This window comes from Lepidochelys kempii, chromosome 1 (genome assembly GCF_965140285.1).
Source record: "Lepidochelys kempii isolate rLepKem1 chromosome 1, rLepKem1.hap1, whole genome shotgun sequence".
In the NCBI taxonomy this organism is placed as follows: Eukaryota; Metazoa; Chordata; order Testudines; family Cheloniidae; genus Lepidochelys; species Lepidochelys kempii.
In genome coordinates, this window is record NC_136380.1 from 255,307,308 (window position 1) to 255,333,052 (window position 25,745).

Consider the following 25,745-nt stretch of genomic DNA (forward strand, 5'->3'; position numbering starts at 1 on the left):
ACTGTTTTTTTTAATTTTATTTTACTACTTAAAAAGCAGTTTTGGTGTAGGACTCAATGCACAAAGAATACAGGGCTAGGTTTCTTTACTGCAGAAATAATATCACAGAACAGTTCATCTTACAAACAGCTGAATAAAAACATGCTACAGTTCAATCCAAAAGTCTGAATAAAAGCACAAGCAAAATGCAATGACCTGCAGCAAAACTTAAAGTGCATCTGTCTCCCTCCTTCTTTAGACTGTTTGGTTTTGCATATAGTGAGTAAAGGCATTTTTGTGGGTTTAAAAACGGAGCAAAAATAAACCTTTCCCAGCTGGCTAACCTACCTAGTACAGTAAAATAGGGTGACCTTCCTAGCTGCAGTGAAGACCAGATTGCAGCAGGAAACTCTGAGTGACTTCCCACATAGACTGGTATGTGATCCCATTACTGCAGTATCAAATGATATATCTTTCAGGTGAGTAACACATCTCAGCATGTGTTTTCAGCGCCATTAATACATTCCCATTTTAATTAAAGCAGCTAATGGGACCATAGCCAAAGCATCCTAACAGAAAGATCATTCCATGAATGTACACCGTTATTGAGCCTGGGACTACCTCTGGCCTAGTTAAAAGAAGATGGCAGTAATTATAAAGGGGATCTTTACTAAAAAATATGTTTGTTTAATAAATTTTCCAAACTTTTTTGAGAATAGTTTTCAGTATCTCTGCAAGTCTGAATAGTGCTGATAACTCCATCACAGCTGCTATTTTACTGATATTTCCCTGTTCCAGGTTATAGTTGAGACAAAGGAAATTGTCTGGCTTTTCCTGTCTTTCACTATCAAAGCAGCAGCTTCCTGTTAATTGTTATTACCTGTCTGATTTAAGGTCAGATTTTCAGTGGCACATCTGCCCATCTGGTTTGAAATCCTGACACTACTGAAGACAATGGGAGATTTGCCATTTATTTTAATGAGCCAGGATTTAATCCATTTTGCTGGATTAAATGGCACAAATGGCCCCTGCATTCTTTGTGCTCCTGCAGTTAATTGCTAGTGCAAATCTGCATTTGGATAGCTGAACACCTGACTAGGGATGTAGTAGCAGAATGTAGGGACACAATTTTCCCTTTAGAAAGCGAGGCTGCCCTTAATCTTTGTTTACTTGTAGTGGCTAGAATACCTCATTCCATTTTAGTTTTCCTCTAAGCAGAAATAGGTGTATGTTTAGGCCTCATAGCTAACAAATGATGATTGACATTCCATAGGTTATAACAGAAAAAAGGGAATTCAGGCTCTGTAGGTGTTGTGCCATGATGAGCACTTTAGAAATGTACCCATAATATTGCAAGCAACCACATGTGAGTTTAATGCATTGTTTGTTTTAAAATTATTTATTTTCTTACCTTGACCCGTTCACTAACTAGCTCTTAAAAAGCAGATATCCGGAAAAGAGATTTGTGTATGTGTTACACTGATAAGTTAATTTAGGGGGGACGGTTCCTGGCTTACAGTGTTGGAGCCTGAAGTGTATTTTTTCTACAGGCTTCTCCATGTTGCGTCCATCTGCCAGTGTGTCCCAATCCTACTCTGGAATGACTGCCTCTAGGGCAGAGAGGGTATCTGTCCATATCCAATCTGTATCTGTTGTTTCTGTTTGGCATACTGCCACCAAAGGTGCCAATTGTGCCGGTGGTGGTTGTGATATGTATGCTTGTTCACAAGGAAGGGAATTGAAATGACCTGTTTATAAAATGAAGCTAGTCATTACCATTGCTCATGGCTCTCTCGTGCTGGATTTAAAACTGTGTGACCTAGAGCACAAGAATCTAACTTTTTTTCCTGAGCCTTCCAATTCCAGAGAATTGTTTTTTATGTTTTTATAACCGAACATGAATGTATAATAAGAATGCAAACTTGCCATGGACAAATGCATATGTAATTAGATACAAGGGAGAGGAACAGCTGAACATTGGCTTTGGGATGCCCACTTATCATGTCAGTCTTCCAGTTCTAAAAGAGGGCAATTGGGTCGCCACTCTTCATGCAATTCTCCAAAAGTGAAACCAAAGGAAATCAAAGATCTGGAGCCCCATATCTTTTACTCACAGCAATCCCCTATTTGCAATACCTCTAGAGCTGCTGCTAATGGACACTCAGGAATGAGATGGCATAATGCAGTGGTCCTCAAACTATTGTACTGGTGACCCCTTTCACATAGCAAGCCTTTGAGTGCAAACCTCCCCACCCCTTATAAATTAAAAACACTTGTTTATATATTTAACACCATTATAAATGCTGGAGGCAAAGCGGGGTTTGGGGTGGAGGCTGGCAGCTCATGCCCCCTATGTAATAACCCCCAGTTTGAGAACCCCTAGCATAATGGGTTTTCTTTCTTTTTTCATATTTAAGCTGACCGGAATGCAAAGCCTGACAATATCCAATTGGAGTGAGCAGGATACAGTAGGCAGCAGCACTGAGGCACTATCTATGGTGGATAAATGGAAGAAAGGAGAGCAATGGTTCCCAGGGCATGCTTAGGGTTCTCTAATCCCTGGCATTGCATTGGAATGTAAACCATATTAATTATCTTTCAGGTCCAGGTGCACTGGTTAGGCTGAGAAACTGTCTATTTACAAACATTTCTGCTGCTGTCATACACAAGAATATATTCACTTTTTTTTAATCTGTAGGCAAGGTGCATGAAAACAGAATTGCTGTGTGTTTGTAATTCATCAGTTCCTGTTCTTACAAGCTCTGCAAGTCCCTCTTTTCCCAGAAGCTTCCACATATGTCACTCATCTTCAGATTCTGGAGTGAGCCACCTGCCTTCCTCTCTGCTGTTTATCGTAACAGAATCTACTAGCAAACGCTACCCCAGGGACAGTATATTGTTTTCCCTGATATCCTGTCTGATGCTGTTACTTCCACAGTACCTAATTCTTGTGCTGCATACAGCATTATTCACTCTAGTTGAAGAATGAACAGCAAACTAGTTAAGGAGACTATGTTGGTTGACCAAGCCAAAGGCCTAAAAGAATGTATAAGATAAGGTACATCCGCATCCTATTTCAATTTACTTCCTATTAGTTGCTTTTTCTGCTACACTCTTCTCTTTCAGCCCCTTGGCATATAAATTACACCCACTAAACCCCACTCTTGTGTGACTTTGAACAAGTTATTTAATTTCTCCATGCCTCAGTTTCCTATCTGTAAAATGGGGATAATACTCCCCTTTTCTCACCATCTCACTCTCTTGTCTATTTAGACTGTCAACTCTTTGTGATGAGGACCGTCTCTTGCTATTGATTGGAGACTTTCAGTAGCGCCTCAGATTTAGGAGCACAAGTGGCATTGACTTCAATGGAATTTGCGGTTTTAAAAGCAATAGGTGCTTTTGCAAATCTCCCCAAGCACAAGGGTAGCCCTGACAGTGGGTTGGGCCTCCTAGGTGCAACTGGAATATTAATAATAAACTTAGAACATAACCCTCTTACCTCTAACCTGTAAACTTGGCTGCCTGCAACTGACAGCACTTCTGACTTGTCAGCCTCTTGTGTGGCATGAAATTGAAATGTTCGGGAGCTAGAGCACTGACTGAACATGAATTACCAAGTAAAATTGATTGTGGCTGTTGAGACACACTGCAGCCCTTGTTTATTGTGAGGGGGGTAGTTAGGCGTTCCAGTTTGTTTGCTTGCAGCTTGTAAGGTGACATTTGGGAGCACAAAGCTAAATGCCTCAATGAGCAGGTCTGTCTCTTATACTGTCAATGGATTTGTTACTTCACATTGTACATGGCAATTCTGCAAGCATAACAATTCCTATAATCCAGTTCTATTCTATTCTCATAAACTGTGTGCCAGTAACCCTGACACCTTTGCTATTACAGCAGCACCAGCTGAGCAGTTCAGACAAAGATGTAAATTTTTAACTTGGATTGTTTAAAATCAAAACAACCATCTTTTCGTAGTGCCATAAGGTCGTTACTGTCTTGCTGTAACTACCCTTCCTCACCCCTGCTCTGGTCAGAACCGCTGCATGTGCTGTTAGAAACATACGTTAAGTAGGGTGTAAACATACTGTTTTGCTAAAGAGACTGATTTTCAAGAAAAGACATGGACAGCTGAAGCTCAGTCCTACAGTATGAAACATTTCAGCAGAGAGCAACTCTTAGGCCTTGTCTACCCTAGAAAGGGTTTGCCAGTAGAGCTAGCTATCTTGCGAAACCTGTCCGGGGAGAGGCGGTTTATGCTGGCAAGAGTGTTTGTCCTAGTATAGCTTATTCTGGTTCGCTAAATGAAATAAGCTGTAACAGCAAAAGGACTTTTGCTCGCATAACTGCATCCACAGTAGGGATACAGTGAGGTGACTTTTTCCATATACCCATAACTGCTGGCAAAACGTCCGCGTAGCGCAGGCCTGAGACTTACAGTTTTCACTGTGTTCCTTTAAACTGGAGATTTCTTTGAAATAAGATACTGAGTTGCTGTCTGAACTATTGATGTACATCCCGCCCCCGATCTCTCTTGCTTTAATTAAGTCAACTATTGCAGTTCTTTTGGTCTCCTGCAGTCAGATAATGCCATAGTAGTATGAATAGACTGCCTGAGTGGCACATACCAAGGTATGTAAAATATAATAGGGGGCTGTGACCCTCTGTGACTTCACCTAGCCTATGTATCTCTCAGAATTATGCTGGCCTTGCTAGCTATGCCAGCTGGGGCTATGCAAGTTGCTTGAGAGGACTACACTATAGCAACAAACAGCTTGTATAAAGTACAGGCTTTGGGGGTTTTTTTTGTTTTTTTTTTAAGTGATGGTAGTTAACTACTGGAACAGTTTACCAAGGGATGTGGTGGATTCTCCATCACTTGAAGTCATTATATCAAAATTACATGTCTTTCCAAGTGCAATGTTGTAGTTCAAACCACAAGTTGGGAGCTTGATGCAGGAATTACTGGGGGAGGGTCTCTGGCCTGGGTTAAATAGGAGGTCAGACTAGATGATCACAATGGTCCCTTCCTTCTAGCCTTAAAGATCAATGAATTTCTCACTGCCTTTTCATTTAGGACAAAGCATCACTTTGTTAATTTAATAAACCTGCACTCTAAAATGGTCTAGAAGCTAAAAATGGGGGGGGGGGGGGAACGTCCTACTATCCTCAAACCCAAAGCTCACTGTTACCAAATGTGCACTGCTGGGAGCACTTCTGGGCCTTCCCATTGACTCCTATGGCTGAGATGTAGATTTTGCTTCCAGAGGCTGCATGTACTCATAGCTGCACAGAGGTCTTGAAAAGAAATGAGTGGGCGGGGGAGGATTCAGGTTATTGGGCCTGAGGCAGCTGAGTAGCACTAAATATTACCTTAAATTTGTATTCCCTTAGATGAGTCGCTTTGGCATAGAGTCAATGCTGTTAGCTTGTAGTAGTAAACGGTGGAAAGTAAACGCTGCTGCTCTGAGCAGCAGCATTAGCAAGTGCTCCAATTGGTGGTACAGTGACCGCTTTGGGTTGATTTGAAGTGCAATGCCAGACTAGTCTCCTAGTTATTTCAGTTTTGCATAGACAGTGCTGGAAAGAGGAAGCAAAACAAGTTATTTGGTTTATAAGTGGGGGTGGAATAGCTGAGCTTTCTGGCAGTGAGCCCTTTTCTTTGATGTACCCTGGAAACATTTACTCTCTAGAAAAGCCTAGATAGAAAGGAAAGAGCCTAAGAATTGGGGTGTGTGTGTGTGTGTGTGTGTGTGTAAAGAAGGAACACATACCTCCCCCCCACACCAGAGTTGCACTACCTCCTCTCCACAAAATGGAGCCTGTTAAATCACCTGTGGCTTTTGCCACTGGTACAGTGTGTGCTCATGGCAATTCAAGGCCATTTGTCACCCTTCATTGTGCCTGGAGACTGCAAAGCAGCACGTGCCACTTTCTCGCTCCTGCACAGGAGCAGTAACTTGTAGTTATAGTGCTCTGTGTTTCACCACTTAGCAAAGCCGGAAGGAAGATCTAGAAGCACAGAAGGAAAACGATAAATCAGGAGGTTTTTTCCTTCAATATTAACCTACAGACATAATTCACTGGTCCAAAAAACCTCCCCACCCAGAAAAAGTGGCATGCTAGAAAGCACTCAGCTCGCCAAAGACATTTCATCTACGAAGACCCAGTCAGGATAGTCCCTGGGAGCTGACTGTCTTGGGGCCCTGTGGCTGTGCTGTAGTGACAGTTATTACTGGTGGTGTGCAGGAATTGTCTGGCTTTATTCCCATGTTGGTGTAAAATCCAAGATGTCCAGCCTGCTGTTTTTCTTGCTACTTTGGGGTTCTGTTCCCATTTCAGCTTACAGCAAAGCACTAAACCACAGGCAGAGCTGCACACTGAAATGTGTTTGATATCCATAAAATGTCCTCTCCCAGCCCCAAACAGGAACTTCCTGGTGTGCTGCAAAGGGGACATGGGCTCAAGGGTCCAGCCCTAAAGTTACATGTGAGGATTGGTACAACACTACTAGATAGAGCCAGAAGGAAAGTTTAGCAGAAATGTCTTCTGTGTCATCGGGTTCACCGGGCCTCCCTTCCTGTGCATAAGATTGGTGGGATGGAAATACCACACTCGCATCAGGTGTATTGTAAACTGAACTGCTCCTGTTCCAAGGAGCAGAGCCTCAGCTGGGGTAAATTTTCCTAGCAGCAGTCATTAATGTCCAGCTATTTATATAGCTTCTGTCACTCTCATTTTTGTCATGGCTCAGTCCCAAGCTAGTTGCACGCACTCCTGATTTAGATTGTCACATGCCACGAGGGAAAGCACAGCAAGCAATGGTTCAATTATTGGTCCTTCTGCCACCTTTACGAGTTCTCCAGAAAAATCATTCTTTGGGGTACCTGTAATACTGATAACCTGCCCCAGGGCAGATTCCTTGGGGCAGTTAATAAAAAGAGTAGGCAATCAGACACATCATGGCTCCAGCTGTAAACTAGTTCTTCACACATTGTCATCCCACTTTGGGGGGGGCGGTCACCAGGCTCTACTGGTTGTTCTCTCTCCCAAGTGATAGTTTTCCAGGGGGAAGCCATCCAGTCACAGGTCTCTCACCTTGCACTGACTCCATGGGTGAAGTCCTGGCCCCACTTACATCCATGAAAAACTCCCTTTGACTTAAGTGCGGCCGGGAGTTTACCCCATGGCTCTCTCCATTCTGTAGCATGGAAGACTCATAATGGTACGAACACCTCAAACTCTGCTACTAATTAATCTTGCCCCATGGGGATCACTTAGCCAGATGCAACCAAGTCAGATTATACAGATTTAGCAGCTTGGATGGATTTTATCTGGAGTTTGTGTGAACTATATTTGAACATAAATTATCTATTTTTTCAAGATGTGTGGCAGTCCTATTTTCTGGTTTATTTTTGAGCTATGGCTGTAGGGTTAGAACATGATACCTTTCTCCCAGAAATCAAGAAACACATATAGGAAACATAGCCTCAAAGCATGAAATAGACACATTTAAATTGCTACTGGTAAGATGGCCCTGAGCAGAGCAGAAATCCAACATAATACTTCAACGTAATGCTTCAGTGATCTCTGGGACTCACTGACAGCTGATACCGAGTTTTACTTGAAATACAGTTCTGCTCAGAAAAGTGACTCTGTAAAACTAGCATTATGAGGTTCCAAATTCATTATGTCTTCATGATTTCCAGATCAAACATGCTCACTCAAGTAAATAGATGTTTATTTTAACTTCTGTCTCTGCACATTTGCATCAGAAATCAAACTCTGTTCCTTTTGGGTCAGCCTCAATGAGAATAAAGAGTGTTTAATGGGAACCTAGTTATTCATTCTATTAATAATGTGTAAGCCAAAATGGAATCTAATTTGCTCTCCAATAGCTTTGTTGGCTTGGGAAGGGGTGATAGCAGTAAAAAGTACTTTGAAATTATTTCAGGTCACTCAAGTAAGCAGATCTTACTAACTATGCACACAAAGCAGATCTACCAAGTGAGAAAGTGCCATTTTTACATAGTCACTTTTTTAGCCCATGTTGGACTAACCCTTAAAATTAAAACATCTAGGGCTAACTAATTTCTGGCAAAACCCATTTAGAAAAGATAGCCTGAAGGATTATGTTCCCAGATTTTGCATGAACCATTAGGTACCAATGAGTAAATTCCACAGTAACATTGGGTAGGTTGATATGAAGAGTGGACTAATAAAAGCACTGATCTGACTCCAGAGATGTTAATCAGAAAACAAGCTAGCAAAAGACTTCCTCAGGTTGCGGATGGTTTCAGCTTTTGCCTCATCTTCGTTGGCATTTCCCCGTTGTGATGATTCAGATATGCTGAAGGTGTTCGTCAGGGACTGGGATTTGCTGAAACAGAAAGGGACATTCATGCAGAGAAAGACTGATGTTGGATTCATTTGGGGAGGGGAAGTTGGCAATTCAAAGCTCATCATTGATGCTATGCTGCAAATGCAGCAGACAAGTTCAAGGGCAGATACGGGGTGTCTCCATAGGTTGAGAAGGCACCTGAGCCCTGTTTGGAGGCTGATGGCTCTGATATTCACAGTTCAGGCTGTGTTTGGGGTGTGCGGAGATTGAGGCAAGGTTTTCAATACTAGCATTTTTACAAATCTCCATGTGGCTATCTGCTATCACAATGGACTAGAGGCCAAATCCAACTCTCATTAAAGTGAATGGAAAGTCTTCCATTGAATACAACGGGAGCTGGACTGAGCACCAGGTCATCTCCAGTAATGTCTATGATACCATACACTTCCCAGCTAGGGTCCTTGCCTGTGTGTTCTGTGACTTCCTCACCAGAGGTACTTAATACATACATTAGAGCTAAGGCCCAAGCAAAGGAACGTCTGTTGTTTACAAACCTCAAGAAACATGCAAATCCAGTATGTGAAGAAAAGCAAAGGTCCCAGCTGCACCCTTGGCAGGAGAAGAGATGATTATGGATGCCAGCCTCGTGCTCCACACAGCTATAGCAGAGACCCATCTTAATTTCCAAGGTCTCAGTTTTCCACTGCCAGAGGCTATGAGTGCTGTTGAGGCCAGACTAATGGTCCAATGGTTCATTATGCAGGAAACCCAAGCATGTCTTTAGATCTGCAGGTGGCAGAATTAGCAGTTCACCCAGCCCTTCAGGCCTTGTCTACACTAGAGAGTCCCCCACCATTGCTAGTGCCAGGTCAGCTCCACTAGTGGTCCCAACACAGGGAGCACTAGTGGCCAGCTGGGTTTTGAGCACCACATGCTTTGCTCTGACATGGTGCTTAGCAAAGCTGTGGCCATCTGGATCTCTCTTTATAGCAGTGCTCCCAGCCTCACTACAAATGCTTGGAAATTTGGGGCAACAAAGGTTTATGCAGAGCCTAACCCCAGGGGAGAGTGAAGGTGTGATTCACATCAAGCCCTCTGGTCAATGACAGGACAGTCATGGTGTTTCCTTGACTGGGAGGATGGCAGCTGTGCCTTGCAGGAGGGGACAAGGAGAAAGAATGTGTGTGTGTGTGTGTGTGTGTGAGAGAAAAAATGTGAAATCTCAGAGATGCAAAGGATCTCTCGCTTTCCCTGAAAAAACACTCATGTGGCCCAAGGATCTGCCAAGGCCAATTCCATGGAGAGCATCAGCACAGGGGCACTTGTACCAATTAAGTCACTGTTGCCCAGCCCTGAGTCTTGAAGAATGCTGTTGCTTGGCAACAAGGGATCAGCGAGGCCCTGGCCTATGTACTAAGCCAGGACGCTTTTAAAGACATCTTTTTCAGATCTACAAATCTGTTAGCTTAAAGGGCACCTACTTCAGGTGTGGATGTGGGGAGGCCTGCTGCTTGGCTGTTTCACCAAGGCCTTGTTGAGCAGGAGCCCGTCCTTGGGCAGGGGGTCTAGGCTGCTGTGGTGGAAAGATGCCAGGCCTGGAGGCCTGGACTGGGGAGGTTCCAGTGGAAGATCGTGTTAACTGTGGGGATCCAGGCGACCTCTGCTGCTGAGGTGAGCTAGACTGGGGACTCTGGGGCTGCTGGCCCTGAGGAGACAGCCGTTGTTGTGGAGGTGCTCCAGTCCGCGGAGGCTGAGATCCCTGAGGCTGGCGTGGACCCCCTGCAGGGAACATGGACACAAAGGTGCACAAGACACATTAAACAAGGAGCAGCTGCATGGGGGAACGGGTTGTAGTGAAAGGAGAAACATTTCAGACTCGTTATGGACACTGGATGCCATTAACCTGTTGGTCTGTGGCAACATGCCCATATCTACAGAGTTGCTGCTGTACAGTTCTTTGCCTTCTTAACACCAAGGGAACCCTGCCATCCTTCTCCCAGGTAAAGCTGTCTCAGCGTGCCTTAGTTCTCCATGTGATTGTCACCATTTCTTGTCTTTGAGTCTTGTGTGGGAGCCTGAATTGTTGGGGTGGAAGGTTGGAATCAATGGGAGAACTAGCTCTACCCACAGAAAATGGAAGTTTGGGTCAACAGCACCTTCCCTGGATAGTTACTATGAGGGGCTCGTATGCCACATCACCATCCATGCTTCTGTATTATAACATGATCAGTGGGTGGATGCTTCAGCATTTTTAGATGAGAGACCCTCAGACCAAAGCCTGACTTTTCTGCCATCCTAAAGTCACATAAAACGATGCTCCTAGCAAGTGAAAATAGACATACACTGTTTCAGAGAGTAAAGCTAATAGTCTTTAAAGATCTCATGTACTCTTGTACATGAGTAAAAGTGTTACCCCAATGTCTTGACCAAATTCCAGCTTGGGCAATTACATTCTGCTGAGCTCAATTCTACCTGCATTTTCCACTGGAGATGCTATTCTTCTTGACTGCCTTTTCTGAACTGTTGTGTGATGTTACTCTGCACTGTTGAACAGTTGCTGTATTTTATTGCCACGCTGGCTGCCTGTCAATTTCAGTGACGGGTGAAGAGATTCCTGTGTACAGTCTGAATCGAATCCCAGAATGAACTGTCTAGGTTTCCTTTGCCAGAGGTCCTAGAGTACAGTACCTTGAGGAGGTGGCCGTGGTTGGGATGATTGCCCAAGCTGGGGTCCAGGCTGAGGCTGCGTCTGTGATTTCATTGACTGAGGCTGGACTTGTTGAGGCTGGAAAAAAATCATTACAGTCAGAACGTGTTCAAAAGGAGAAGCCTAGGGATGACAGAATTTTGAATATTGTGGTGTTTTCAACACACACTCTGCCACTGCAGCATAAGGCCTGTAAGGTTCCATGGTATTTGATGGAGAACTGAGTAGGAAAAAGCATGGAAACTCTTAGCTAGAAGAGAATGACTGCAGAGTTACATTTTTTAAAAGTGGGTTTACAAATTACCAGACTGGATCAAACCTGAGGCCCATTTAGCCCAGTTGCGAGCACCAGATGCTTCAAAGGCAGAAGTATGTAAGAACCCCGCACTAAACAGGTGTGGAGTTATCAGGTCTCATCCTGATTTCTAATACTTAGAAATTGGCTTAAGCCATGATGTTTAATATCCCTTCCACATGGATTGTCGATTAATTATAACTCTGGAAATTCCTGACATCCCTATAATGTCCAATCCGTTTTTCAATCTTATCAAGTTCTTGATCTCAATGACTTTCTGTGGCAGTGAATACCACAGTCTAGTTATTTCCTTTGATTCATTTCCCACCTTTTAATTTCATTGAATGCCCCTTGTTCTCTGCTAAGAGACAGGGAGAATAGATGTTCCAAATCTATCTTCTCTAGACCATTATTTTATATATTTTTATTATGTTACCTCTTATCTGTCTCCTTTCTAAGGAGAACAAGCTCATCATTTCAGTCTCTCTTCCCAGGAGAGTGTTTCCAGGCCCTGGATCTTTCTCACCACTCTTTTCTGAGCCCCCTCTAGTTGTTCACTATCCATTTTCAGATGGGGTGATTAATACTGCAAACAATATCCAGATAAGGCTGTACCACTGATTTGTATAAAGGCATTAGAATAGTCTCCATATTGTTCACCATCCCATTCCTTATGAATCCTAACAACTTGTTTGATTTTTTTGCCTGCAGCTGTGCACTGAGCAGAGGTTTTCACTGAGCTGTCTACCATGAGGCCAGTTGAGTTGATACAGTTAATTTAAAATAAGTTGTTTAAAATTTCCCCTCCAATGTGCATTAATTTGCATTTATCAACATCGAATTTCGTGCACATTGTGTAAAGAGTTGTCACTTTGGATGGGCTATCACCAGCAGGAGAGTGAATTTGTGTGGGGGGGTGGAGGGTGAGAAAACCTGGATTTGTGCTGGAAATGGCCCACCTGATGATCACTTTAGATAAGCTATTACCAGCAGGACAGTGGGGTGGGAGTAGGTATTGTTTCATATTCTCTGTGTATATATAAAGCCTGCTGCAGTTTCCACGATATGCATCTGAGGAAGTGAGCTGTAGCTCACGAAAGCTTATGCTCTAATGGATTGGTTAGTCTCTAAGGTGCCACAAGTCCTCCTTTTCTTTTTGCGAATACAGACTAACACGGCTGTTACTCTGAAACCAGTTTGCCATTGTGTTTCTCATTCACCGAGCTTGGTTAGGTCTTGCTGAAGTTCCTCCCGGTCCTCTCTAATTTTGCTATCTCTCTGCTCACTCTCCTTTTCTGATCATTCATAAACAGTTTAAATAACACGGGACTGTTGTGCAGAGGCCTGTACTCTAAGCTGTCCAAGGTAACAAGAGTCTAACACAGCCTGTTACATAAAATTGTTTATGAAAGTCAGCAAAGTTGGAGACAAATAGACTGGTCCAAACTGGATTGTTTAGGTTAAAAGAACTATGTTAAGGGGCCTTCAAGGCTCCTGGCAAAGTCATGGGTTGGCATGACAAGGAGCTAAACGAGTCTAGAAATGGGAAGAAATGTTTATAGTTGAAATCACTGACGTGTGTTTTAATTAGTTAATGTTACTGGGATGTGGTTGCCAACCCATCTTGGACAGTGTTCATTTTGGAGTCACTAAATGGACGGGGGCCAGATGCATGGGCTGGAAGGATTGAGCTTTGTCACTGTGGCTGCCACTCCCAAAGTCTCCTGGGATCCACCACGTTACTGTTGGGCCTTTGTTGTCCTGTTCCTGAAAGGCAGCCTGACTACACCGGGCCAAAGAGAGGGAATCAGGTGACATTGCTACCAGCTTCAGCCAAATCCTGAACAACACCTGGGATATGAGACTTGGGTTCCTGCTGTCGCCCCTCCCCTGTGTTTCATTTTCTTTCCCTACCTTATTTCTGCTCTTTCCTTTCTCTCTGCTTTCTGTCTAATAAGCATCTGGCTTAGCCATCCCAGACAAGTCCTCCGTTCGCAACACTGTTATGAGCCTGGGACTGGAGAGGCAGCCACAAGCAATACTTTAAAGAGCCGAAGACTGCTATAGTTTGCCAGATCTCAGCGTGGCTGATCAGACCACGTGCTGTGCCTGTGTTTTCCCAGCAGCAAGGGTGCAAGGGAAAGGCAGCACCAGACACAGAAGCTGCATTTTCTATCTTTACTGTTCTTTTCTCTCCTCTGTTGTGTGATTGTCTTGTTTTGTCTTAAACAAAGAAGGACTGGACTTTAGCAGCAACAGCTCCAGACCATCTTAACTAACTTTTTCTCTTTCCCCAAAAAGACAGTTAATAATGCATCTTTAATTCCATCTAACGACTATCCAACAGGGGTTCCTCCCTATATAAAGAACCAACTGACAGCTTCAGGGGAAAAGGGGAAGGAGTATTATTAAAACGAAAGTCTTACTTAATACTTTACTGCCTTGACTCTTCTCCAATCCCTCCTCCCGGCGTTCCTGCTATAGGCTTAAAAACAGTACTCATATTCACAGATGTTTTTATTTAAACCCTGGTATGTCATGCCATGGTGCGGTTCAGTCATTCAAAACTGCCATTGGCAAATGTTGCTCTAAAATAAGGTGGATTCAGTACTCAGCCTGGGGTGAGTGCGCGGTGAGGCCTACTGCTCAGTTTAAAAGCAGAAATGATGGGTTCTGATGAACGGCAACATCAGCCAGGTCTTCTTTTCAGGGACTGGTGGCTGAGACACAGGGTCTCTCTGAAGAAGCAGGGATGCCATTAGAGAAGGGCCTAACAGTGGCAGAAAGCCTCACTGGCTCCCTTTGGGATGCACCAGATTTCACCAGAGAGGCAAAGGCTGGAATAAACTCAATCGGGGGGATTGCTATCCTGTCAAGCGGGGATGTTGCAGCCAAACTATAAAGAGTTCTAGAGTCTCCTCAACATGCACACAGAACTCATGTCCATAGTCACTCATGGGAGCAGAGACCCTAAGAGTAGCAGGGGCTCCATCAGCAGTGAACAAGCCACATTGTTTGGCTTTATAGGCTACCGAGTCATGTATTGCTGGGGTCCAGCTAAGAATCTGCCCGTTCTTTGTGGGCAGAGATGGGGGATAAGTTTTCTTTATAAACCCTGCAGAAGCTCTCAGACTTAATTCCCCCTGGGAGGGACAGGGTTATGATCCCTCCAGACTCTCCCTGGCATAGGTTGGTCTGACTGCTCTTTACTGAAGTTATTGGATGCCGTGTCTTTAAACTGATTCTAACCCCCTCTTCCCCAGTCCACAGTACATCAGCTCACTGCTGTCACCTACAAGGGTGCCTAGCTCAACATATTATTGCCTGCCATCATGCCACCCAATCTGAGTCGCCATAGCAACAGCTGCCCCATACTGCTTGGACATTTGTGAGCAGGAGATGCTCCTACGCTTGCCCTTTCTGCTGCCATTCCTTGCCCACTCTGAGTCCACCTCTCGCCAAACTTCTACAGTGTTTGTCTCTGATGATGCTTCTCTTTAAAATTTGTAGTCTTGGTCACAGTCTGTACCCAGCCAAAAAAAGCCCAGGGTATATGTGTGTGGTGGATAAGCTGAATGAGAATGTGATGCCATGGTAATATGAAGAGAGACATTGCTCAGGGACAACCCATGAAGGGTTTATGGAAGAGCTACCCCTGCAACAGTAACAGCAGAATCATCCAATACTTTGTATGGGGTGACATCTCTGTCCAACAGAACCAGAACATTCAATCCACTGAGGTACATGATTGGCTGAACACTCACTGGGGTTTGAGAAAGCACCTGCTTTTCTGAATGGCTCCATCCACACTTACCCAAGACCTTGGAGGTGAGGGGGTAGATCCCACCGTCACAAGAAGCTGAGTCATTTTGGAGACAACCAGATCAGCTACGAGCTGTGTGTCCTCCTCTACGTGCTCCCCTATCAGGGGCATCGAGCTATCCATCACCTGCACAGAGAGAGAAAGGGCAGCTATCAAGGGGGCTTCCTAGTGAAGGGGCAGGTCTAGACACTCAATTGGATGCCAAGCTCCGTTGTGTTACTACCTCCCCAGGCACCTATTCCCATCATTTGCCCACATCCTGAAGTGGAGGGAGCTGCCTATCACAATGGCTGGTGCATATCTCAGTTTTTGAGAAACGATGCCTCCTGCCAGTTGGAGCCCAGGCCTAGGCTTGATACGGGTTTCTAGAGACTTTTTTTTAATCAAACTAGTTTCTTCCTACACCCAAAAAGGCTGATTGAATGTCTTTCATTGATGGGTGTTTCTCTGGAGTTCAACTGTGGTGATATTTGTGGATGATGCTCCGAAGGGTTCCAGGTATAAAGGAGAAAGGAAACAAACCGCAAAGAGACCCGTGCAGATTAGTGCAAGGGGGACTAGAGGCAACCAGGGAAGAGCTGGTATTAATCAATGCAACGCTCTACAGGAAATAAGGAAATAAACAACACAGGCACAAAATAGACAGGATGTCCCGAAACAGCAGCACTCATGCCATGAAAGTAAACTTCCTCTCAGCTGGTCTCCTTTATGCAGTTCTGACATTACTTTGCCATGTAAACACACACTACAATTACCACAGGGAAGGTGAGGAAGGAAAGGTTTGAAGGGGTCCACAGTCTTAAAAAGGGCGAGACCCACACTGTATGCCATCCCTGAAACACCACCATAATCATCAAAGTTGTTTGTCGTATCCCAACAGCTTTACAAACATTAACCAAGCCCCATACAAAGCACCTCATTATGGTGAAGCTAAGGTTCAGTTGGGGGTGCTTATTAACCTACCAGAATGTTAGTGCCTTTTAAGACAACGAAACTTTAGAAATCCAGGAAATGCAGCATTAAAGTTTGCATTTGTTAGATAAGGCACTGACACACTCAGATAACAACTGCAACCTCAAGTCTGCCCCACTAGAGTTCCAAGCATACAGTCTGGACTGGGACTCTATTCTCAGCTCTGCCACTGGCTGGCTGGGTGATCTTGGGTAAGTCACTTCCTCCTCTGTGTCTCAGGTTCCCTAGCTGTAAAATGGGGCTAATGACACTGACCTCCTTTGTAACATGCTTTGAGATCTACTGATGAAAAACACTCTGTAAGACCTAGATATTATTGTTATTATTATTTATTATTAAGCAGAATGTTCTGCACACATTTCTATAGGTAGGTTTAAGGAAGTCTGTTTGTGTCATCAGTTCATCAACAGATAGTTCCAACCTGACCATCTGACATAGAGGTGACTTATTAATGGAGTAACTGTTCAACTCTCCTTAATTTGGTCTCCACTTTAGTTTCGTTACATATGAACTTATATAAAATCCCGAAGCTATGCCTGTGGACAGCTTTAATTTTGAAAATCTGATGAGAAGAGGACTGGTACCAAAATCCATTGCTTTCTTGATTTATGGTCTAGGGCAAACTATGGCCCGCAGGCCATATCCAGCCCGCGGGACCCTCCTGCCCAGCCCCTGAGCTCCTGGCTCGGGAGGCTCACCCCCAGCCCCTCTGCTGCTGTTCTTCCTCCCCCGCAGCCTCAGCGCGCAACGCTCTGGGCAGCGGGGCTGCGAGCTCCTGGGGCAGCGCAGCTGCCGAGCCTGCCCTGATCCGGTGCTCTGTGCTGCGCGGTGGCGTGGCGGGCTCCAGCTAGGCGGTGCGGCTGCCTGTCCTGGTGCTCTGGGCGGGGTGGCCGTAGCACCATCAGCCCCCGGTACTCCAGGCAGTGCGGTAAGGGGGCCGGGGTGTTGGATAGAGGGCAGGGGAGTTGGGGGGAGTGGTCAGGGGGCGGGGGTGTGGATAGGGGTTGGGGCGGTCAGAGGGAGGGGAACAGGAGGGTTGAATGGGGGCAGGAGTCCCGGGGGGGCAGTCAGGGGGCTAGAAGCGGGGGGGAGTCAGATGGGGGGTGGGCTGGGCCACGCCTGGCTATTTGGGGAAGCACAGCCTCCCCTAACCGGCCCTCCATACAATTTCTGAAACCCGATGTGGCCCTCAGGCCAAAAAGTTTGCCCGTTCCAGTCTAGGGTATGCACGGAGCAGGTTAAATGGAAGGGGGTCAGATAAATACATTAAATGGTGTTCAACTCTGCTGTCATCTCCTCTGCTTCTTTGTAGAACAGGCTTCTTGGGGTCCAGAGATAGCTAGGTTTGGCTGCCATAAAGGTGTGGCTGGGAGAACTATAAACCATTGGACTTGAAATCTAACCGGACTTCTATTAGGGGGTCTCGCTAGCACGTAGCTCCACGAGGCATCCCCATTTCATCTGGCAATTCTAACACCAGCTCATACGTAGAAAAGCCATGTCAACTTCATTGACCTTGTTAATTTACTGTGAAAGGGATGTTTTTTGACCACTAGATGGTGCCATTGTTCCCTTTAACAAGCCATTATCCAGTGAAGTAATCTGCTCACTCACTAACTCTTGGTGTAAATAACTGTGTAGTGATAGGTCTGTATTAAAAAAAACCTCTCATCTCTTCAGCTTGGAAATTATTTCCCGTCATTACTGCAGCAGCATGTGATATGCTGGCTGAAGTGAAAGGACAGGGTATAATTTAGAAACGGAGACATCTAGGGCTAAATTAATCCTGTTTCAGGCCCATCAAAGTCAATGAGCAACATCAGGCATTAGGTTGTCTCTGTGTCTTATTTTGTGGTTTCTGACCCAGCTCACTTCTGTGGTATTGGTTGAAGGAGCCCAAACCCAGGGCTATCACTGACTAAGGCATGGAGAAAACGAAGCTGATAAGAAAGGACACAGGTTTTCTGGGCCAAATGATGCTCTCATTTGTGTCAGTGCAGCTACTCCAGAGTTATACAGGTGCCAAGATCAGAGTCTGGCCTCATAATGCTGAGATAAACCACCCAGATGGACTATATGAAATACAAACATATTCCTCTTATCTCTTCCTGAGAATGAGACCAAAGAACAGCTGAGGGAGAGGGGAAGATGTCAGCACACACAAACCCTGCCTTTGTAGTTGCCCAAGGTCATTGGCTGTCTCTTGACACAGCTGCTGTTGCTCGATAAGATATCTCAGAGGGAACGGAAGGCGGCAAGGCAGAGAAGAGATCCAGGAAAACCCCTTCCCCGCCTTCTATCTGACGCCAAGAGCTGGAGGCTGGGTTTGTTATTCCATGTTCTCGTGTGCGAGTGTCGAGGCGTTGGATGATTGGAGGGAAGGAAGGAAACAGATGATCCGACAGATCAAAGGGGTTGATACGACAATGGTGAAAGGCTGGACAGGCCATCACGCAGAGCAGTAGAGTCCTCGTAGTGCATGTGGCTAGATCCACAGAGCTCTACAATAGCAATAGATGTGGCACGGCTGGCCTCAAGAGCCATGAGAAAAGAATAAAAAACATGAAGTCAATCCAATTTTGATTGGTCTTTAGTTTTGTGGATCATTTTACTCACCCCCGCCATCTGTAAAATGACTCATCATTGTGGCCTTATTTTAGATCACAAAAACGGGCCAGATTTTCAAGTGCACGACCCCCAGCATGCACCCAGTGCACGGAGCAACTTTGAAAATGTGGCCACTCATCCGTGTGCCTAAAGAGGAATGAAACTCTTCTGAAAACTTAGTCTCAGTTGGGGGTGCTGAGCCATTCTGAAAATGCCAGACTGGGTGACAAAGCCCTTTAGTGCAGAGAAAGAAATACCAGTATGCTGAATCAAAGTCAGCGCTGCTCTACGTGAGTGAAGAGCGCTGAAATCAAGGGAAGTGACTCTACCTCTGAACGTAGCCCTTAAAGTACTGCGAAACTACCCCAATGCCATGTGGCAAATAAAGATGGAGAGCTCAACTAATAATACAGTAAAAGTATGGAAATCAGGTTGACGATAAATTTATATGAATTACGTCAGATTTGCGGGTGGCAGAATCCTCCTTTCCTGCGCTCAACCTCCTCGCTCCTAATCTGAGCCCCTGTTTGCCATAAGCAATGCTCATAAATCTCACAAGACATAGATCTGGCTGGCTTTAATTTTGTGAGTGTTTCTCGGAACAGTTTTCACATTGTGAACATTCATTCCTTGGTTCCATGCCATTGTGCAAACTTTACCATTTATTTATTCATTCAGCAAATTTTGGAGTCATTTCTTGCAAAATTTCACAGCAAATTTTCCTTCTCACAAAGTGAAATGCAGCTGTTTGGCGCCCCCCCGCAACAAAACAACCAATCCACCAGCTTCTGGCCAAAAAAGAAGCCCACTCAAGGAACTGGACTGGGGAAAGTAATTACCGTACTTCTCAGTTTCTCTCTCAGAACTGGCATAAAGTAGAAAATGTGCCGGCTTTGCTTTATTCTATTCTATTCTATTCCAGTCATGTTGCCATACAGTGCCCATCAGACTGGTATCTGAACTCCTGCTGAACCCCTGGTATAGCAGATGCTCTGGGCCAGATTCTCAGCTGCTGTAATTTGGCTTAGTTCAGTTGAAATCAGCGTGGCTCCCCTGATTTGTATCAGCTGACCTCACCCTGTGTGTTTTGTTCAGGGTAGAATCACAGGGTGATTTGTGTTCAGGTGTGCGTTTCTGTCTGTGTGTGCAATGTGGTAATGGGTGTAAGTCTATGGGCGTGCCCTCGACTCAGTGACACAAACATGGAAGCAGGTATGCAACCCCACCCCCATCCCAAAGTCATACACAGAAGCAGGTGTGCAGTCCTCCTCCACACACATACTCACTGAGGCAGACATGTACACACATACCCGTACAAAGGCAGATGGGTCAAACTCCCCACCCCACATACAAAACCACACAGGAAGATGTGTGTGTACATGCAGGCACCCATGCATTCAGAGAGGCAGGTGTGTGTACCTTCTTACCTTCCCCCAGACACGGGCAGGTGTGTACACACACACACACAGGCTGAAGTATGTTGAGTTTAAAAGACTCTATTCTGGGGTAGGGTTTGAAGAGGAGCAGCTCCAATAAAAACTCCTGACAACTCACACAGAGGAGTCAGAATGACAGCAGCGCCCCTCTTGCCATTTGGAAGAAGCAGGCTAATGTTTTCATTGCTGGCAGAGCACTTGTATAACACGACCTCTGACAGGTCCCTGGTCCCTGAGGAGGAGATGCACAAGACTGGAATGTGCAGTCGCTGTAAGGCTCATGTGGTTCTCATCAGCTTCCTAAGCCTCAGTGGGTGGGAGTGCTCTCCCACACATAGCTTTCTAATGTGTCAGCACCCTTGAACGAAACTGCAGGCCAGCTTTGCTCATCTTCCTCTGCCTGGGCTGTGTTGGTGGAGTTCACAGCAGGTCAGATGCTGAGCCTCACTTCCAATAACATCACATGGAGCAGAGGACACTAGATCAGTTGCCAGATTTGGTCACGCCCGGAGTGGCTCTTGAGTTTCCAATTTGATTTTCCTGCCAGCTTTTCATGACCCGTCCTGTTCCAATGACCCAGATCATGTTACCCGTCCCAGTCCCCTGTTCAACTCCCTGGCATGAGAGGTATCACTTTGAACGCTTGCCTTCTCAACCACAGCCAGTGTGACTGGAACCCACAAACTCTCTTGCGGGCTTGTCTTGCTTATCTGCTAGCTCAATAAACGCAGGCCTGGGCAAACGATTTTAAGGAGCACATCCAGGGTCTGATTAAGACAATGAGGCTCATTCACGCTACTTATAGTCCTCTTCCCTACAGCTCTAGGTCCATCCGATTCATCATCGGCTCCTATGTGACATGCACCCTGCTTGTGACTGACTCCTGAGCCTGACTCCTAATCTTAACGTTGACCCAGGAGCCCATTCACAGGTATCTGGCAATTTGGTTGCGACTCACAGAGAGTCGTTGCTTGGGCACATTAGTTGAAATGATGCTGGTCCCTGTGAGGAGAAAATGACTGGGTCAAGGGGCAGAGCATGTACTTAGAGTATGTCTGACTGTCTGAGCATGTCAGCACACGTGGGAGGGTTTGTGTTTGTGGACGTACTCGGATGCAGGAGGTGTGACCTCCAGGCACTCAAGCTCTCACCTCAATGATATAGTCCTTCCCATCTTTGCTGTGGACAGCTTTGACGGCACAAATATCGAGGCCTCCAAACATCTCGGCGCAGGAGTCCGCCCACAGTCTGTACCTGCAGAATCCACACAGACATGTTGCTGGGAATTATCTGGCTGCTCAAGGATTAAAATAATGCTAGTAGGGTGCCAACTTTCTTAGCCTCCCACCAAATATAGACACCCCACCCTCTGCCTTATTCAACCGCAATAAGACAGATATCATAACCTTTAATATTGCCTCACGATCACCAGTACGGATGGAGGATCATGTTCTCACCAAAGTAGAAACATTCACATACTTGGGCAGCACCATCAGCCAGGATGGTGGGAACAAGTCAGGACATCCGGAACAAAATCAATAAAGCCAGGAACATCTTCAGGAGCTTAAATGCAGTCTGGAAATCATCAAAATACCACACCAAAACCAAACTCAAGATTTATCAGAGCTGCGTACTTTCAACACTACTTTATAGTGCAGAATGCGGGGGAATGACAACGTACGACATGTCCAAACTGTCTTCATTCTATACAACCTGCCTCAGAAAAATCCTCCATATCTTTTGGCCCAGAACAATCTCAAACCAAGATCTATTGACACAGTGCAGCCAAGAGGATATGAGCACCATCATTGCCAGGAGGTGTTGGAGATGGATCGGCCGTGTGCTTTAGATGGAAACTGATTCCACCACCAGAGTAGCAAGAAGATGGACATCTGAAGGCAAGCAAAAACGAGGGCTGTGGAAGCCGAGCTGAAAAACCTGGGGCGCAGCTGGGGAACCATTGAAAGACTCACCAGAAACAGACAGGAGTGGAGGAGCTTCGTCACTGCCCTAAACGGCAGAGGCGTAATAGGAAGATGATGATGATGATGATGATGACCCTCTGCCTCTGGAAGTGCACAGAATGCTCTTCACAGCAACTCAGAGTTATCATGATGAGACATCCCCTCCCTCTATTCTACAGGTGATGGAAGAAATAGGAGATCTTGCATGATGAACGCCCACATTTTCTTTCATTGCATATCAACTCCCTACTCCTACGTATATCCCCTTGAACCACATGAAATCATTTCTATCTCTCACTGGTATTTACACACCTCAAATCTTCCCACTTACGTGTCACTTAGTCAAGCTGTAAATGTTTAGTTCATTTTATCTTTCCTCAGAAGAAAGTCCCTGACATTTTTATTGCTCTTCCCTGAATTTCCCCCTGTGGAAAACTTTCTGACGCTGAGATGCCAGCATGTTCTAGGTGTGGAGAGCCAGAGTGGAGCTCTGTAGTGAGTGGCTATTACCTCTCTGTTCTGTGACATGATGTCTCTGAATATACGGCCCCAAACTGCATAGGCTTTTTCATTTGTTTCCTCTACATCACCATCCTGCAAGCTGTTCCCAATCACCCGTATATCCATTTAATATTACTGCTTTCCCTCCTGTTGAATATATGCTGCTGTGTCAGAGAGAGAGCAGGAAGTGTTATATAATGGAAGCCCCTGCTTCCAGCTGTCCTTCCACAGGAACATGAGCTGGCAGAAACAGGAGGCGATGTACGATGGGGTGCCCCCTCAGCTGTCTCTGCACTGGAAGAGGAGAGGGAATGACAAGAGATGCATTATGATGGCGACCATGCTCCCTCAGCTGTCCCTACGTTGGAACAGGGAGAGGGAATGAGTTTTGCTGGTTTTCCTTCTGTGCAGCTGTGCTGTGGTCCTGACCATTTCAATACAAAAAAATCTCAAAGCAGAAGATCTGCGAGCAGGACTCTCACACTGGCTGGAAATTGAAACAGGAGAAAACCGAGGATCTCAAAGCTACCTATGCAGACCTAATGGAAAAGGAGAAAAGAGCCTATGATCTTGAAGGCAGCCAGAGCACCTATAGCTTGATCTTCATGATCTAATGATGAACCTGCAAGAATACAAGGCCATATATGGATGGGACAAGAAAATGGTATATACAACTAATAAATCCTTCCTTGTCACTCCCTGCCTCAACGAGGAGACCAAGTGCAGCCACACACCCTCAGAGGAGGTAATCATAGAATCATAGGACTGGAAGGGACCTCGAGAGGTCATCTAGTCCAGTCCCCTGCCCTCATGGCAGGACTAAGTATTATCTAGACCAGGGGTGGTTAACCTGTGGCTCCGAAGCCACAGGCGGCTCTTCAGAAGTTAACATGCGGCTCCTTGTAGAGGCACCGACTCCAGGGCTGGAGCTACAGGTGCCAACTTTCCAGTGTGCTCCCTGCTCAACCCCTGGCTCTGCCACAGGCCCTGCCTTCAGTCCACCCCTTCCCACCCCTCCCCTCAACCTGCTGTGCCCTCACTCTTCCCACTCCCCCCAGAGCCTCCTGCACACCACGAAACAGCTGATCAGAAGGTGCTGGGAGCGGGTGTGTGTGTGTGTGGAGAGGCTGACATATTACTGTGGTTCTTTGGCAATGTACATTGGCTCCTTCTGGCTCCTTCTCAGGCTCAGGTTGGCCACCCTGATCTAGACCATCCCTGACAACAGGTGTTAGTCTAACCTGCTCTTAAAAATCTCCAATGATGGAGATTCCACAACCTCCCTAGGCAATTTATTCCAGTGCTTAACCACCCTGACAGTTAGGAATTTTTTCCTGATGTCCAACCTAAACCTCCCTTGCTGCATTTTAAGCCCATTGCTTCTTTACCTATCCTCAGAGGTTAAGAAGAAGAACCTTTTACGTACTTGAAAATTGTTATCATGTCCCCCCTCAGTCTTTTCCAGAGTAAACAAACCCAATTTTTTCAGTCTTCCCTCCTAGGTCAAGTTTTCTAGACCTTTAATCATTTTTTGTTGCTCTTCTCTGGAATAGGAGGCTATTTCACCCCTCATCATCTGTAAAGTTGTGAAACTTGTAAAGTCACAATAAATGCACTCCAGTAAGCAGGCCCTTTCCCACCCTGGGTTTGTGTGTAGGAGGAGGGCAGCAAGAATGCACTGTTTACACTCAGGATTAACCCTGTGAATTAAGCAGGATGCCCATGCTAATGCACTAAGCGCTGCAAGGCCCACTCATGTGCAGCTGCGACTGGATGCTGGTCGTGTACCACAGGGCAGTTTCTTGGGAGCCATGTATATTCTGGAGGGAGGCTTGAGGGTGTCTGGGTTCAAAATCCAACCTCAGACACAAATGAAATGGGGCTGGCAGTCTCACCAGGTTTCCTAATGGATATTCTTCCACATCAAGCACCCTTTCTCCTGCGAGGCAGAATTTTCAGATGCCCAGAGGTGGAATAGCAGAGGCTGCTCCTGGTGAGCACCCAGATGCACCGGAACAGCCGGGACAGAAATAGCAGAGGTGCTGCAGGTTAGAATTAAGCACAGTGGCAGACGTGTATATCCTTATGCATGTGTTTGTAGGGGAGTTAAATTTGCAGCTGATTTGTCACCAGGATACCTGGATTTAGCCAGCACTTTCAACCCCTCACTTTTGCCCCTATTCAACAAAGTATTTAAGCATGTGTTTACATTCATCCCTATTCAGCAAAGCACAGCACACTTAGCTTTAAGCATGTGCTTAAGTAGTGATGTAGCTTCAGTATCAGCTTTGCTCATTTTTTTTTGAAAGCCCCTTCTCTTCCTTACCTCTCTGTCATTGCGATCTGCTCCAGCATGGCAGAACCTGTGTTTGCCTTCCAGTTTCCAGAGATAGATGTCCTCCTGGGAAAACAAACCAATCACAGGATGACAAACCAACTCCTCCAAAGAGGTAGTTTTCACACCTGACTCAGTGTGTGTGGGGAATATGGGTGATTCAGCTGGGTGTCCTTTCCAATCCTACAGTCCACAGTGCTCCCAACAAATTCTGATCATCCAGTAAATGAAAGACTCAAACTAGGAGCAAGCAACTAAGAACCTTGAGGCATCTTTTCTCTGCAGCTGGGTGGGTGATGTGTAGTGGCCTTGTGAACACTTTTCTCCTTTTACACATCAGATCCTGGAAAGCTGAGATGACTGTAAAACGCCTCTGAGATCATTAACCTTACGCTCGGCATTGTAGAATCTAAGCATATGTAATTCTCCAGGCAAAGATGTGACTGAAAAGATACATAAAAGTCAGATATGAACTACTCTCTGAGGTTGGCTTCTATTGTAGTGGTGGCCTGGAAAGTCTGTCTGTTTGTGCCCTCTTTCTTAATCTCAATGACCTGCCTGCTCTGGGACCCAACCGCCAACTTCTCCCAAAGGTTTTTTAGGTTGTAAAATGCTCCAAATCTCCTTCATTGTAACTGGCTGTGAATTTCAACAGAAGATGCTGCTGCTGGCAAATTCTGAGCTCTGTATTTGTCTGTCAAGTGCTGGGCTAGTTCATTTCTTTGCACTTAGGAAGAAGGCAGACTTGACACAGCCTGCAATGATAGTACCTTGTGTTGTAATTC

General features: G+C 45.5%; 1 protein-coding gene across 3 annotated transcripts in view; it reads right to left on the reverse strand.

Moving 5' to 3' along the window:
• Positions 1–68: 68 nt before the first annotated feature.
• Positions 69–25,745, reverse strand: part of SYN3 (synapsin III) — a 279,590-nt gene continuing 253,913 nt past the window's right edge. For all 3 annotated transcript variants that reach the window (XM_073324725.2, XM_073324735.2, XM_073324744.2), the window contains 6 exons: positions 24,952–25,026; positions 21,312–21,414; positions 15,137–15,271; positions 11,009–11,105; positions 9,802–10,099; positions 69–8,359 (listed from right to left, as the gene is read on the reverse strand). In XM_073324725.2, the coding sequence (XP_073180826.1) occupies positions 8,227–8,359; positions 9,802–10,099; positions 11,009–11,105; positions 15,137–15,271; positions 21,312–21,414; positions 24,952–25,026 (841 nt within the window). In that variant the 3' untranslated portion in view covers positions 69–8,226. The remainder of the gene's footprint in view (positions 8,360–9,801; positions 10,100–11,008; positions 11,106–15,136; positions 15,272–21,311; positions 21,415–24,951; positions 25,027–25,745) is intronic.